The 14,700-nt window shown below is 55.1% G+C and overlaps 1 protein-coding gene across 21 annotated transcripts in view; it reads right to left on the reverse strand.

Annotated features, from left to right (window-relative positions):
• The window catches only part of SULF2 (sulfatase 2), a 131,395-nt gene that overhangs the window by 14,972 nt on the left and 101,723 nt on the right, over positions 1-14,700 (reverse strand). For all 21 annotated transcript variants that reach the window (XM_028828493.2, XM_028828488.2, XM_028828491.2 and 18 more), the window contains 6 exons: positions 12,862-13,012; positions 11,423-11,598; positions 7,082-7,210; positions 5,464-5,520; positions 4,886-5,015; positions 567-762 (listed from right to left, as the gene is read on the reverse strand). In XM_028828493.2, the coding sequence (XP_028684326.1) occupies positions 567-762; positions 4,886-5,015; positions 5,464-5,520; positions 7,082-7,210; positions 11,423-11,598; positions 12,862-13,012 (839 nt within the window). The remainder of the gene's footprint in view (positions 1-566; positions 763-4,885; positions 5,016-5,463; positions 5,521-7,081; positions 7,211-11,422; positions 11,599-12,861; positions 13,013-14,700) is intronic.

Below are 14,700 nucleotides of genomic sequence, written 5' to 3' on the forward strand. Positions count from 1 at the left end.
CACACAGCTGAGTTCCTGCGAACCTCTGGTCCTAGCATTTTCACCAGCCAATCAATACAGAACCTTGTATGTGTGTTTCTTCCTTTTTTTCTCTCTCTTTTGAGATGGATCTTGCTCTGTTGCCCAGGCTGGAGTGCAGTGGCGCGATCTCAGATCACTGCAGCCTCTGCCTCCCAGGTTCAAGCGATTCTCATGTCTCTGCCTCCCAAGTAGCTGGGATTACAAGCGTGAGCCACCACATCTGGCTAATTTTTGTATTTTTAGACGGGGTTTTACCATGCTGGCCAGGCTGGTCTTGAGCTCCTGACCTTAGGTGATCCACCCGTCTCGAACTCCCAAGGTACTGGGATTACAGGTGTGAGCCACCATGCCTGGCCTTATCTGTGTATTCCTACCGCTCCCCACTAGAATTCATGGCTTGTGAGGAGGTGTGGCTGTGTCCCCAGCCCCTAGACCACCACCTGGCAAGGCGACAGTCTCTGTGGAATTGTCTGAGTGAATGAATGGGCTCCCCAGGCACGGTCTCTCTCTCCTGCTGTCCCACTCAGCCAGGTTGTGACACTTACTCTTCTTGAAGAGCTTTTTCCGGCGTCCGGCCAGGCTGAGCTTGTAGTCCCCGCTGTCACAGGTGCAGGCCTCGCTGCCCTGCCCGTAGTACTTGGGCACGAGGTTGGAGAGGGCTCTGCTGCTACCCAGCTGCACGGGGCCCTTGCACTTATGCAGCTTCAGCTTCCCCGTGGCGTCCTCCACACACTGCCACTTCTGCAAGACATGCCAGGGCCTTGGCCAGCTGCTCGTCTGCTCCCCTAAACCCACCTCTCCCCTGCCACACCCATCCACCCTGGAGACATCCCTCTCCCTGCTTGCATCCAGCTGTTACCGAGCCCCACGTCTGCTGTCTCCAAGTGCCGCTTCTTTCCACTGCCGCTGCTTGAACCTTGGGCAGAGCTACCATCATCCCCCCACGAGATGCCTCCAACGGCCCCCCACTCTCACGGTTGCCCGCTTCTGTCTGCTCCTAAAATCCACCCACGTGGCAGCCAGAGGAATCTTTTTAAAGGGGAAGTTGGATCATGTCACTCTCCTACTTAAAACCCTTCAATGGCTCCCACTGTCTTTAAGACAAGACCCAAGCTCCTCATACTAGTCTCTGAACACCCTCTGCAATCTGGCCCTGGCCTACCCGTGAGTCCTCCGCTCCCTCAGCCCCAGCCCTCTCTCCAGTATCCCCCGTGGGCTGCTGCCCCAGGGACTTGGCGCTCACTGCTCCTTCTGCCTAGAATGCCCTTTTCCCCAGCCCTTCCTGCTGCTGGAGCCTTCTCTTCCTTCCCATCTCTGCTCCAGCGAAAGGAGTCTCCCCGACCACCTTCCCGGACTCGGTCAGTGCTGTGTGCGGAGGTTCCACGTGTGCATTCAACTCCAGGCCTGTGCTCAGAAGCTGAATGTAGACAGAATCACCGTCCAAATCTCTCGTGTTGATTCCTCTTCCCTTCCCCGGGTCCAGCCTCCTGGATCCCCTCGTGGGATTCTGCAACCGCCTGTAAACTGGATTCTCTTCCCTTCTGTCCACACCTGCTCCAGCCCATTGACCCAGTGACTCTTGAGGGCCTATTCTGTGCCAAAGTGACCTTTCCAGGCCACGGATCAGATCTACTCCCTCGCGTCTCTCCAGCACAGAACACAGCACGCGCCGAGCACCGTATGTTAATATTAACTTGCTCACTGCACCTCCCACTACCGTACGAGGCAGGTGCTGTCATTACTGTGCTGCTTCAATAGGAGACACACAGAGGTAGAGAGATGCGTCCTGGGTCACACAACTGGGAGGTGCAAGAGCTGTAAGGAAAAGTGTGGAATCTGGTGCTACCATCCCCCCCAACTCTCTGCTACACAGCCCACCCCCCGCCACCGCTGAAGGCCCTGCTGCCTTTCACCTGCTCATCTTGTCCCCGTCCCCGCCGTCTGTTCTCACCTAGAGGCTGACTCTGATTGCATTCACAGCGCCCTGCCACCCTCCCACCCCCTTCAACGCATGCAGGCCCTTCCAGCAACCTGGATTCCTTAGTGCAGGAGACTGATGGGCCAGCAGGCATGGCCCTGAATGAGGCCGGCCCAGAAGGGACTGGGGGACCTGGGGAGGATAAAGTGAGCACTGTGACTGGCTATACCCATCTGACTGTCGCCAGAGGGCAGCACAGGCCCAGAGGCCCAGGTCTGATTTTTCAAGAAAAGCCAGGGCTCTGACTTCTGCGTGAAGCCCTGAGTTGTACACACTGGCGAGCAGCCTCCGTCCACTTAGCTCTCTCTGCCTGGAATTCTCCTTCCCCACTGCCTGCTCTCCCTTCCAACCCGACAAACTCAGCCGGGGCACGACTTGAGGGGTCGGCAAACTGCAGCCCTCTTTCTAGTCAACTCCAGCCCACGGCCTGTTTTTGTATGGCCTGCCAACCAAGAACAGTTTTTACATTGTACATTTTTAGAGTTGTGAAAAGCAAGAACAAAAACAAACGTGTGGCCTGCAAACCGCAAACTATTTACGGGTCTGACCTTGTGTGGAAAGTGTTTGCTGCTCCTGCACTACTCATGGAGAAGCCGTGTCCGCATGCCCTGTCCCGAGGCTCTCCTGGGGGGGGGTGGTGCGTGAGACCCACAGGGCTGGGCCAATGTCGGCTTGACTCTGGGTCCCTACAGCTGCTGAGAACAAAGGTCTTGCAACCTGACTACCTGGGTTCAAATCCTGGCTCCACCACTTGAAGCTGTGAGGCTGTGGGTAGGCTGTCTAAGCCCTGGGCCTCGGTTTCCCCCGTGTAGAGAACATACCTGCCAGATAGGGTGGCTGGAGGCAGAGCTCACACTCAGTGTTGCCTGTGATGGTCGTCATTACGAGGTGTCCAGGGCACATTTACTCCTGCCCGGGCCAGGCCCTGATCTGGGCTTTAGGAATGATGACATGAATTCCAGCCGGGCCCTGCCCTTAGTGTCCCCGTGTCACCGGGAGACAGGCAGATGCACAAGAGCTTGGTTCCCGGGAATGTTTGTTCAGCAAAGGACAAACGAACATCTAGCACGTGGGGTAGCACAGAAAAGGTACCCAAGGCTATGCTATGGCTGGGCGTGAGGCCCCCTAAGAGGCGTCCTCGGGCCACAGGGTACAGCTTCTACACTGGGCAGGGCGTTCCAGAAGCACAGCACAAGCAGAGACGTGGCAACGGCACTCGGGGAGTGCGGGCTTGTGAGCAGGGCCGTTGCCTGGGATGGTGGGCAGAGGTCTGGGCCTGGGATCCCCACAGCCCCGGGGCTGGGTCTGGGCACATGGGCTGCTGCCTCCCAGCTGGCCTAGGCTATGTGGCCCAAACCACGCCCTCACACTGTCTTCCTTTGGTTTCAGTGGTGCGCTCTGATGTTTGGAAAATGCTGATACCTCCTCTTTCTTGGCCCCAGCAAAGAGGTCATTTTGGCTGCCCAAGCGCTGATCTGGGTCAGGGGAGACATGCAGAAAGAACCAGCGGGGGACTTGACAGCGTTCCCTGGCCGGGGGGCGGTGGGGGCAAAGGCTTCCTGGCCTCCTCATTTCATTTCTTTTAGCCCAGAACTAACATCAGAACCCCTTCTGGGAGCTCGGTACAAAGTCAAGGCTGAACTCTCTCCAGAACGTCAGCTCTGGGAGGGCAGGAGTTTCTGTTGAGCATATTCAAGGCTGTAGCCCTGCGCCAGGACAGCGCCTGGCAAGCAGAGGTACGCGTTCATGCTGTACAACGGAGGGATGAAATCCACAGCTCCTGCCTGCTGGCAGATACGGGTTAATTCCGTGACTAAGTGGGGTCTGTGGTTTACACACACTGGGTGAGGAGGCACAGTCAGGCCTGTATGAGCCTGTACTAATTCTATGTACATTGATAAGATGGAGTCATTCAAACGCAGTCCATCAGAAACCCATCCACCTCCGGCCTTGGCCTTCAACACCAGGGCCCTGGTTTTGCTTTTTCTCACTGGTGAACAGGCACGCAACTCCAGCCCCAGCTCAAAGTCCCAGTCTTTGACGGGCAAGACAGAGACACACCTCCGGCACCCCTTGGGGCCAGCCAAGGCAGAGCTTCACCATCTCCACTGCCCTCTCCACCCTGCCTGGCTGGGGTTGCCCCTCCCCTGACCCTCCTTCTCCAAGCCTGCCCTGGCCTTCCAGCCTCAGAAAAGCCTCATTTAGGCTTTCCCAGCATGTCAGTTTCTGCTACCTCTGAATACTTCCCAGATTATTTTCTTTTTTCTTATGTTTTTAGGGACAGGGTCTTATTCTGTCACCCAAGCTGGAGTGCAGTGGCGCAATCACAGCTCACTGCAGCCTCCAACATGTGGGCTCAAGCCATCCTCCCGCCTCAGCTCTGGAGTAGCTGGGACCACAGGCATGAGCCACTGACTGTTCCTGGCCATAATTGCCTTAATATTTCTCTTGCAACCAATTCACTTTTTAAAAACTTACATATATTTATTTTTAAAAGCCACGTCTTATTACTCCTGTAAAAGGAAAACCAGTCACAAAGACAATACTGTCAAAGCGAACACGGTGAAAATAAACTAATTTAACTCCTGCGGGGGCCTCAGTGCAAGAGGGGTTGGCAAGGGCTAGAGAGGTGCTAAGGGCACACAGCATACTCATGGGACACTTGGCCTCTGACACGGTCAGGGTCCAAAGGCTGCTGAGAAATCAATCACTTATCATGAGCATCATCCTGCATCACCAAACTGCATCTTGGGCATCACACGACAGCAAAGGGCTACCCGTTGGGAGGCCCTGGCCCTGCTGGCTCAGCGGCTCTCAGGGCCCCACAGGTCAGGGCTGGCTGCAGTCAGGAGGGGGAGCGGTCGGGAGGGAAGGGAGCCTTCTTACCTGTCCCAGCTGCTCACACGCCGTCTGGTACTCAGCGCGCTGACACAGGTCCTTCACACGCTGGTACTTGGGCAGAAAGTTCTCCTCCTGGGCGTCCACCTTGTCATTGTCTCTCTTGTGTAGCAGTTTGCTGTGGGGCAGAGAGGAGGAGCCGCGGGGCCGGCCTCTCAGCTCTGGAGGAGCCCCGGAGGCACGTGTGCCCACCTAGAGGGGTGCCCCCTCGGCTTTGGCTTATCCTCACAGTGGAGGACGCAGGGCCACCCTGCCCGGGTCTCCTGATGTTTAGGAAACTTAAGATTGGCATTTTATAAGAAACTTCCCAAATCGCATGAGTTGGCAATAACTTAAATAAATTGAAGACATTGTAGAGGCTGGACAAAACATGCCAAAAGGGTATGCGCGACCTCAGACCCCAATTCTGTGTCGTCTATAGGAGCAGTGAATGGGCTCTGTGTTTAGAGGCCTTTGGACACAACTTCAGAGCCACTGTTGGCACCATCATAGCCCGATTCTCCCTGCTGCCCTGGGCGGAGGGAGGGAGGTGGGCAGGGGTGTCCCTGCCAGGACCCGGCACTCACCCTCTCTCCACCAGGAAAGAGTCCCGCCAGACCCTCATCTTCTTTTTCAAGTGAAACCTGGAAAAAAGCACGGATCCTGCTTCTCAACAACGTGAGGGCTTCCCACGACCCCCTATTTCCCCAGGAGCAGGGACGGCACCAGGAGTCAGCCTTGGTTTACAGTCAGCCTGGGCAGCAATTGTGGCGAGTGCGCCCAGCCGGGCACTGGAGAGCCTTGCTCACCCTCCTGAGTTGAGCCACCCCTTCCCCAGAGACTCGGGTCTGGAGGCACACAGGGCAGAAATGACCCAGGTCAAAGTCACTGTAAGTCCCACCCAAGTAACTGTGTGTGCGCGCGCACATCTCACGCCCCTGCAGGAAGCCCAACAACTCCCGGAGCTGGAAGAGCTCTGTCTCGAGCTCAGCGTCAGGCGCAGTGGTTTGGCGTCTTGAGCTCTGTCTCCAGCTCAGCGTCAGGCGCAGTGGTTCAGGGTCTTGAGCTCAGCGTCAGGCGCAGTGGTTCAGTGTCTTGAGCTCTGTCTTGAGCTCAGCGTCAGGCGCAGTGGTTGTCTTGATGTAGGGTTCATTGCATTGGGTTGTGGGGGTATTTTCTTCTTTGGTGCTTTGCAGTTGCATGTATGTAATTTGTGGGTTTCATCCGGTGCCACCTGGTCATTTCCATTTCCTAGATGGGGACTCTGAAGCTGAAAGGAGAAGCCTCCACCCTGTCCCCTGTCCCCCAGGTGTCCTGACTCCCAGGCCAGTGTCCCCAAACATGTCCATTTTATACCATTACAGCTCGCCTGGCCTCACAGTCAGGGGAGGAGCCTCAATGGACACGGTCCCCCTAGAGGGCAGCCAGATGTGGGCACACAGTGCTCGCCTGGCTGGAGCCTCTGGGAGACCACAGAGGAAGGGCTCCGCTGCTGGAGGTGCAAGCCAGGAGTTGAAGTAGCACCTGGAGGCCAGGAACCTGGTGGCTATTAGAGTGCTGGCCACCAGATGTCACTGTGGCCACACCAGCCTCCCCGCCCTGACTCAGCCCACCTCCCACCTGTCTGACTTGCTCACCCTCACGGTTCCTACTCTGACACCTGGAATATGTTCCCATCACACCCTCCAGCATTAAAGTTATGGGGTGTGGTAAGTCAGCATCTGAATTCCCAGAGCTACATCCAGACTTGCTGGGATACCTCTGACAAGTCACTCAATCGCTTTGGGATTCAGATTCCAAACTGGCAAAATGGGGATGATGATAACGTCACCTCGCTGGGTTACTGTGAGAATCAAACTCCTAGAATCCCCTGCACAGTACTTAGAACAGGGCCTCACACACAATCGCCATGCAGTTAGCACCAACTCCTACGATCACTGCTGCTACCATTTCAAGCTTTGTGTAATTTTAGTTCAGAGAAGGTCCCCAACTGGTCACCTTGGCCACATTCCAGATAGGAAGACAGAATCTCAGAGAGGGGAATGCTTCTCTCCCACAGCAGCTAAGCGGTTGGGGGGACCTGAGAACCCCAGCTCCCAACCCTTGGAGACCCCATGTTCTAGACCCACAGGGTTTTGCTCTGAGTTCCTGCAGGTCAGGAGCCCAATGTCCCAGCCCCCCGCACCTGCCCTGCTCCTTCCTCACCGATTCACCGGCCGCTCCGTGTCCAGCAGCTTGAGGATGGATTTCCCGTCCATATCCGCGGGTATGTCCAGGCCTGCAATGTCCAGGATGGTGGGGGCCAGGTCAATGTTGAGGACGATGTGGGGATTCCTGGGGGAGGCAGGAGATCGGGGACTCAGCCACTCGGGTGGTGGTGCCTCAGCCTCGCTCGAGGGGTGGGCGGTGGTAGGTGGGCAGCAGTTTGTGGGGGGCTGACATCTGCAGGTATGGAAGCTGCAGTCTGGCACCTCAACCTCAGCAGCTCCCCTCTGCGGCCCAGATTCAGCCAAATCCCCACTCTGCGCTCGCCCCCCACTTAGCTTCTGCGTCTCAGACATGCCATGCGGTGAGCTGACAGCCCCACCCTGTCCCTACTTCCTGAGTGAAGGCGACCTGCCTTTACAGCCAGCCCAAATCCTGGCCCTTCCCGAGCCCTTCCCCTGGATCTCTGGGGCAAACACTGGCTCCTTGCTGTTCCTTGACAGCCCAGGCACAGTCCAGCCTTAGGGCCTTCTTCTTTACTGTCCCCTCTGCCTGGAATGTCCTTTCCCTGGAGATCAGGGGCCACCGTCCCTCACCCCTTTAGTTCTCTGCTCTATTACCAAGGAGGCCCGTGACAGGCCTCAGTGATCCCCGGGATCCCTGTCCCTGGGGGACCAAACCGGACCTGCTGCCAACCAGTGGGACGTGAAGGTGATGGGCTGTCACTCCCGTGGTTGTGTTATGAGATAGTCAACTCTATCCTGCTAGTGGTCTTGCTCCGGTCTCTCTTTCTCCCCTTGCTGACTTTGAAGAAGCAAGCCCCTCTAAATCAGCAGCTGGACGGTGAGCAGTTTGGGAGGCAGACTGCATGGGTTCAAGTCCTCTGCTTGCATTTGACCTGCCCCGTGAGCAGGGACGCGGGTGCTCCCCAGTCACGCCTCTGGATGAGACCGCAGCCCTGGCCGGCACCTTGATTTCAGCCTAAGCAGACGACCCTGCAGGGCTGGGTCCCGGCTTCTGACCCTCAGACACCGTGAGTTTGTACATGTGTTGACTTAAGCTGCTGAGTTTGTGGCAGTTTGTTCTGCAGCACAGATACCCAACACAAGGCCCTCCTGAGGACCCTATTTGGAATTGCGCCCCTCCCTGCCCTCCCTGCTTTATCTTTCTCCTGAAGACCCATCACCGTCTCATATGCTATATATCTTACTTATTTCTCTGGCTTATTGTCTATTGCCCAGGTAGACTCTAAGCTGCAGGAAGGCTGGCTCAGGTGGTCACTTCTGTATCTCCAGGACTTACACCCTTAGAACACACAGTAGCTACTCAGTAAATACTGGCTAAGTGAGTTCCATACATCTGCCACCTTTCCCGGCTCCTGTTTCTTTTTTTTTTTTTTTTGAGAGGTGTCTTGCTCTGTCACCCAGGCTGCAGTGTGGTGGCACGATCTCGGCTCACTGCAACCTGTACCTCCCGGGTTCAAGCGATTCTCATACCTCAGCCTCCCGAATAGCTGGGATTACAGGCATGTGCCACCACACCCATAATTTTTGTACTTTTAGTAGAGGCGGGGTTTCACCATGTTGGCCAGGCTACTCTCGAGCTCCTGACCTCGGGTGATACGTCCACCTCGGCCTCCCAAAATGCTGGATTACAGGCATGAGCCACCTCTCCTGGCTCCTGTTTCTGGCTGACATTCCCAGTGTAGGGTAAGGGACTTGAGGGGTGTGCACAGCACAGGCCCCAGGACCTGTTGAATGGTGGACAGACCCGTCAGAGCGCCTGAGTGCCTTCCCTGCTAGTCCCCTGGGGACCGGGGCAGGGCCTGGGTCCTGGGGTTTCTGACATCTTTAACCCCCCATTTCTCCCCATTCCAGTGCCCTGTGAACATCGGGCAGGCTGCCAAGCATGTGTGCAGCTGGGGAAGATGGGCTAAAGCTGTGTCATGGGGGGCTCGAAGTGTGAGCTGCTACAACTGAATCCAGAGGCGAGGGAGCTGGGAAGACTGCTGAGCGACGGGCACTCTGCCCAACCTAGCAGCCAGCAGCCGACGGGGCTGAGCTTGTCCAGTGGTCCTGCTCCCCCAGGCTCAGGGGAAGGAGGACAGCGGTCACTTTTCCTGGCCAGCACCCATGCCTTGCTCTGTCGCAGCTTCTCATTCTGTAGGAACTACCTGACCCCATTCAGAGCCCACTGCCCAATGCACTCAGCCTGGTCACTCAACAGTTTCTGTCACCTCTGGCTACAGTGATTGGTTCAGGGAAGGACACGTGACCTCAGTCAGGCCAGTGGGAGTCAGCCTCAGGTCTTCTGTTCAAAGCAGTTTGGTTTCCTAAACAGGATGGCTGAAAATCTGGAGCTGCTGACTCTGCCATAAGGAGAAAAACCCGCCTGAGAATGAAGCCAATTCAGTGGAAGCGGGATTGAGAGTTAAGAAATAAGAGCTTCCCAGTGGCATTGTAAGACTGCTGGATCCAGCCATGCCTGAGGCTGGAGCTGTGCATGGATTTTTCAGCAACTATAGTTACTGCGTTCTTTTTTATCTTATATGCTTTATCTGGTTCAAAGGTCGTTTCTGCTTGCAACCAAAGGAGTCCTGGCTGACAGATACTGTGTGTCTTTGGTCCCAAACCTGACATGAGCACTCTCTTTTTCTTGACCATGTGGGATGGGGTTTTGGGTCCTATGAGTCAGATCACAGATGCCAAGGCTGACCAAACCCCCAGTGTCAGTGTTTGTAGAGCCCTCAGTGGGTCAGATGCTTTCTGTTCTCAGGGATGGTTTGAGGTTTCTGACAGGTGTGGCACATGGGAATAGACACTGCCTGGCTTCAAGCCCCAGCCCCTTCCCTTACTTGCTCTGTCACCTCAGGCAACTTAACCTCTCTGTGCCTCAGTGGCCTTGGGTGTAAAACGGGGCCACTATGTGCATCCACGTCACAGGGCTGTTGTGATGCTGCAATGAATTATTATTAATTTTTTTTGAGATGGAGTCTCACTGTCGCCCAGCCTGGAGTGCAGTGGCATGATCTCGGCTCACTGCAACCTCCGCCTCCCGGGTTCAAGCAATTCTCCTGCCTCAGCCTCCTGGGTGCTGGGATTACAGGTGTATGCCACCATGTCCAGCTAATTTTTGTATTTTTAGTAGAGGTAGGGTTTCACCAAGTTGGCCAGGCTGGTCTCGAACTCTTGACCTCAAATGATCCGCCCACCTGGGCCTCCCAAAGTGCTAGGATTACAGGCGTGAGCCACAGGGCCCGGCCTGCAGTGAATCATTATGTAGTTCTTAGACCAGGCCCTGAAGAGTAGACACTCCATACGCGTGGGCTTTCGTTATTACAGCTCTTATTCCGGGGGGGGTGGTGCTGAGAGCCAAAGACGGGCATGATCTGATAAGGTCAACAGACAGTCATCACTTTCTCTGGCCTTGAACTCATGCAGCCTGCCTCCTGGAATTCTCGCAAAATGTCCAAGGCAGTGGGAACATGTCAGTCTGGAATTCCACACTGCACTGTCTGCCTCTTCTGAAGGAATTCTGCAGCCAGCCCTGTGTGAGTGCTGGGTGTGTGTTCCCACATCTGGGCATGGGCAGAAGTCAGACCAAATGAGAGTCTTAATAGCAACACATCTGCTTTTCAAAAACCCCATTTGAGCCAGTCTCCATAATATCCCAGCCGATCCAAGGAAGCTGCTGCCATGAACAGCGGCCTGTCCGCTCCCCTGCCCCAGACGCAGCATGTTCGCTGCCAGAACGTGTCATCTCAAAGGTTAACCCAAGGAGAATTGCTGGCTGAGGGCTGCGGCCCACGTGGTCCTCCAGGAAGGATGGGCGGGGAAAAGCATTTCCCTTTGTGCTGCTGCCCGGAGCTGGCTCAGCTGATGCCGGCTGACAACCAGCTGCCTGTGCTGAGGTCCGGGATTCCTCCCTGACAACCTCCAGGCCCAATGGCCGCCCAGCCCAGAACAGAAATCCAAGCGCCGTTCCCACCTGCTGGTGACGCGCGCGTGCGCGCACACACGTATACAGCCCGGAACAGAAATCCAAGCGCCGTTCCCACCTGCTGGTGACGCGTGTGTGCGCGCACACACGTATACAGCCCAGCTCCCTGGATTTCCTGGCATACAGCCACACCACAATCAATCTGCTTCCACAGGTGCTCACGGCCCTGGCCTCTCCTTCCCCAGCAGAGGGGTATGAAATGCATGACATAATTGCTTTCCGTTGGCCCTGGGGTTCATCTGTCAGAACTGTGTGCCACCCAGGGTGTGGTTTGGGCTGCACGGTTGCAGCCCTGAGCTGGGCCCAGGGGCCCCCTGGATCCCTGGGGGATGCCATACTTACAGAGAGCCAGCTTCCACGTTGGGGCCCCTCACATAGAACGGGACCCTGATGTCAAACTCGTACGGCATGGATTTCCCTTTGACCAGGCCAAACTGGCCGATGTGGTAGCCGTGGTCGGCGGTGTACACGATGTACGTGTTGTCCAGCTCGCCCGTCTCAACCAGCATGTTGTAAATCTGCAACACAGGCGAGGAGGCAAGGGGCAGTGGGGACCGGGTGCCTGACCTGTCTCCGACCTGGGGTGGCAGGGGCTTGAGATCTCAGTTCCCATCCTTCCCCTGCTTCAGGTCTTCGCTTAACGTTCCCAGGGGCTGTCCCCTTTGTCACTGCACCTTCCTGCCTCCCGTCACTCCCTGGCCCGCCCTCTCCTCCACGGTTCTTCGCAGCCCTTCTCGGCCTCCATCTCTTTTGCTTATCTGTGGATCGTCTGTGTCCCTGCCTTGGCATGCCATGCTGCCTCCATTAGGGCAGAAACTTTTGTCATTTTGTTCCCTGCTTGCTGTATTTCACGTACACTGGCACTCAATAAATGCTATCGGGTGAATGAATGAAATGAGTGAAACTTGGGCTGCAGCCTGTGGCAGGACATTGCCATCTGGAAGGGCGCCGTGTGGCAGAACTTTCTGCATTGGTGGCCGTGTAAATGTCTGCACTGTCCGATACGGTGGCCTCCAGATGCACGAACCTACTGAGCACGTGAAATGAGGCTTGTGTGACAGAAGAACTGACTTTATAATGTTACTGTATTCAGTTTAAATAGCCATGGCGAAATAAAATGTGACAATACCCATACAACGGGGTACTATTCAGCAATAACAGGGAATGAGGGGGACGGATTCATGGGATACCAGGGGTGAAGCTGGAACACATGGCGCTAAGTGAAAGAAAGGCACTGGGCACAGAGGCCTCAGCGTGTACGCTTCCATTTATAGGAAATGTGCAGAACACCAAATCTATAGAGACAGAAAAGAGATCATCAGTTGTCTGGGGCTGGGGGTGAGGGAGATTTAGTGGGTAGTGACTAAGGGCTGTGAGGTTTCTCTCTGGGGTAAGAAAAATGTCCTCACATGGATGTGGTGATGGTTATACAACTCTGGGTGTATTAAAACCACAGAATTGCACACTTTAATGGGAGGAATTGTATGGTATATGAATTACATCCCAATAAAGGTATTCAAAAATGTAAATAGCAGGAAAAAAATATAACTAGCATACATGGTTACCATACTGGGCAGCACGGATCTAGAATATGTTTCATGAAGGAAGAGGCTTTTGTCTGGATCGCTCCAAGCTGCTCCCCAGGTCTAGCATGCGGTCTCTTCATTCTGCCTTTGATTTCCATTCCTCCAGGAAAACCCTGAAGGGCCAGGAGGTTCTGGCCCTGGCCTGGCTGGGGGTTCGGAGCCACGCCCACCAAGAGGCATGCAGTGGGCGCCTACCGTCTCCATGGAGTCGTCCACCGACATGAGGGTCTGCAAGCGCTTCCGCTGGAGTATGTTGGTGAATTCCATGTGGATGGGCTTCATGGGCCCCGTGTAGCGCATGATCCAGTGTTTGTCCGGGTTGGGCGCATAGTTGTAGCTTGGCGTGCTGGTGGGCAAGGACATACGCATCAGTCAAAGCCAGGGACAGCCTGGACCCAGCCTGGCCCCTATCAGATCCGCCCGGGTCAGCAGCCACCCTGTGCTGTGTCTGCAGCCCAGGGCCAGCTGTGCTGCCCTGGTGGGAAAGGAGACATTGGCATGTCAGGGGCTTATCCAAACCCTGTTTCAGCGTTTCTCCACATGTGAAGTGTGCATGTGGGAAGCTCCTAAGAGGCACAGCATTCAGTGATCTTGAGCGACAAAGTGAGACAGCCAGTCCCTTGTCGGTTCTCTCAGGGCAAAGTCTCAGTTTGGTGCTAGTGTTTCTTTAACACCTCTCTAGACTTTGCTCATCTCCCTTTTGAAAAAAACGGAAGACAGTCGAGTTCAGAGCCTTCATCAGGAACCAGCACCCAACTCGAATTCTGTAACATTGCTTTGTGTGCCTTGGACCTATTTTTGGTAGATGGCAGTTACCTTTGGGGAATGGCAGGTGGCAGTTATTGTGGTTAAGGTAGGACCACAGAATATCCGTTTGCAATAGATTTTAGTTTGAAGTAATAGAAATTGATTTAAAAATTAAATAAGTTATAGTTATATGTGTAAGGCCAGAATTGTGAGGAAGGCACCTGAATGTGTACATTTGGGACACGCCACATTCTCTTACTTTTTGAGACGGAGTCTCGCTCTGTCGCTCAGGCTGGAGTGCAGTGGCGCGATCTCAGCTCACTGCAACCTCTACCTCCTGGTTCAAGCGATTCTCCCGCCTCAGCCTCCCAAGTAGCTGGGACTACAGGCGCCTGCCACCACGCCTGACTAATGTTTTTGTATTTTTAGTAGAAATGGGGTTTCACTGTGTTAGCCAGGATGGTCTCATCTCCTGACCTCGTGATCTGACTGTCTTGGCCTCCCAAAGTGCTGGGATTATAGGCGTGAGCCACCGCGCCCGGCCTGTTTTTTTTTTTTGAAATGGAGTCTCGCTGTCGTCCAGGCTGGAGTGCAGTGGTGGAATCTCAGCTCACTGCAGCCTTCGCCTCCTGAGTTCAAGTGATTCTCCTGCCGCAGCCTCTTTAGTAGCTGGCACTTCAGGCATGTGCCACCACACCTGGCTAATTCTTGTAGTTTTAGCAGAGATGGGTTTTGCCATGTTGGCCAGGCTGGTCTTTAACTCCTGACCTCAGGTGATCCACCCTCCTCGGCCTCCCAAAGTTTTGGCATTACAAGCATGAACCACTGCGCCTGGCATGCTGCTTAATCTTGCAGCAGGAGTGTGTGGGGCAAAGTTCTGTCTGAGCACCTGTGACATGAGGGAGGGAGGGACCCCAGGCAGGTATCTATGACGATATCACAGCAGTGGTGGCCCATACCAGCTGCTGGGGTTTGAACCCCAGTTCTGTCTTTGGCCAGTTAGTTCCCTCCCAAGGCATCAGTTCCCTCACTTCCTACCCAAGGAGAATATAGACAGTGCCAGTTCCCAGGATGGCTGTGAGCACTGAGGGAGAGGCTGTAAGGGGAGCCCTTCTAACCATGGCCAGTGCGTGATGACTGCTCGCGAGAGGTTATCACTGGTGTATCCCCCCTTTGTCATTAGTAATCACAGGTGACTCCACGGCAGAAGTCAGGTACACTGGGTCTGTCACTCACTCTGTGAGACAGCGGGCAGGTCCCCAAACTTCTCTGACCCTCTCTGCTTCC

This window comes from Macaca mulatta, chromosome 10 (genome assembly GCF_049350105.2).
Source record: "Macaca mulatta isolate MMU2019108-1 chromosome 10, T2T-MMU8v2.0, whole genome shotgun sequence".
In the NCBI taxonomy this organism is placed as follows: domain Eukaryota; kingdom Metazoa; phylum Chordata; class Mammalia; order Primates; family Cercopithecidae; genus Macaca; species Macaca mulatta.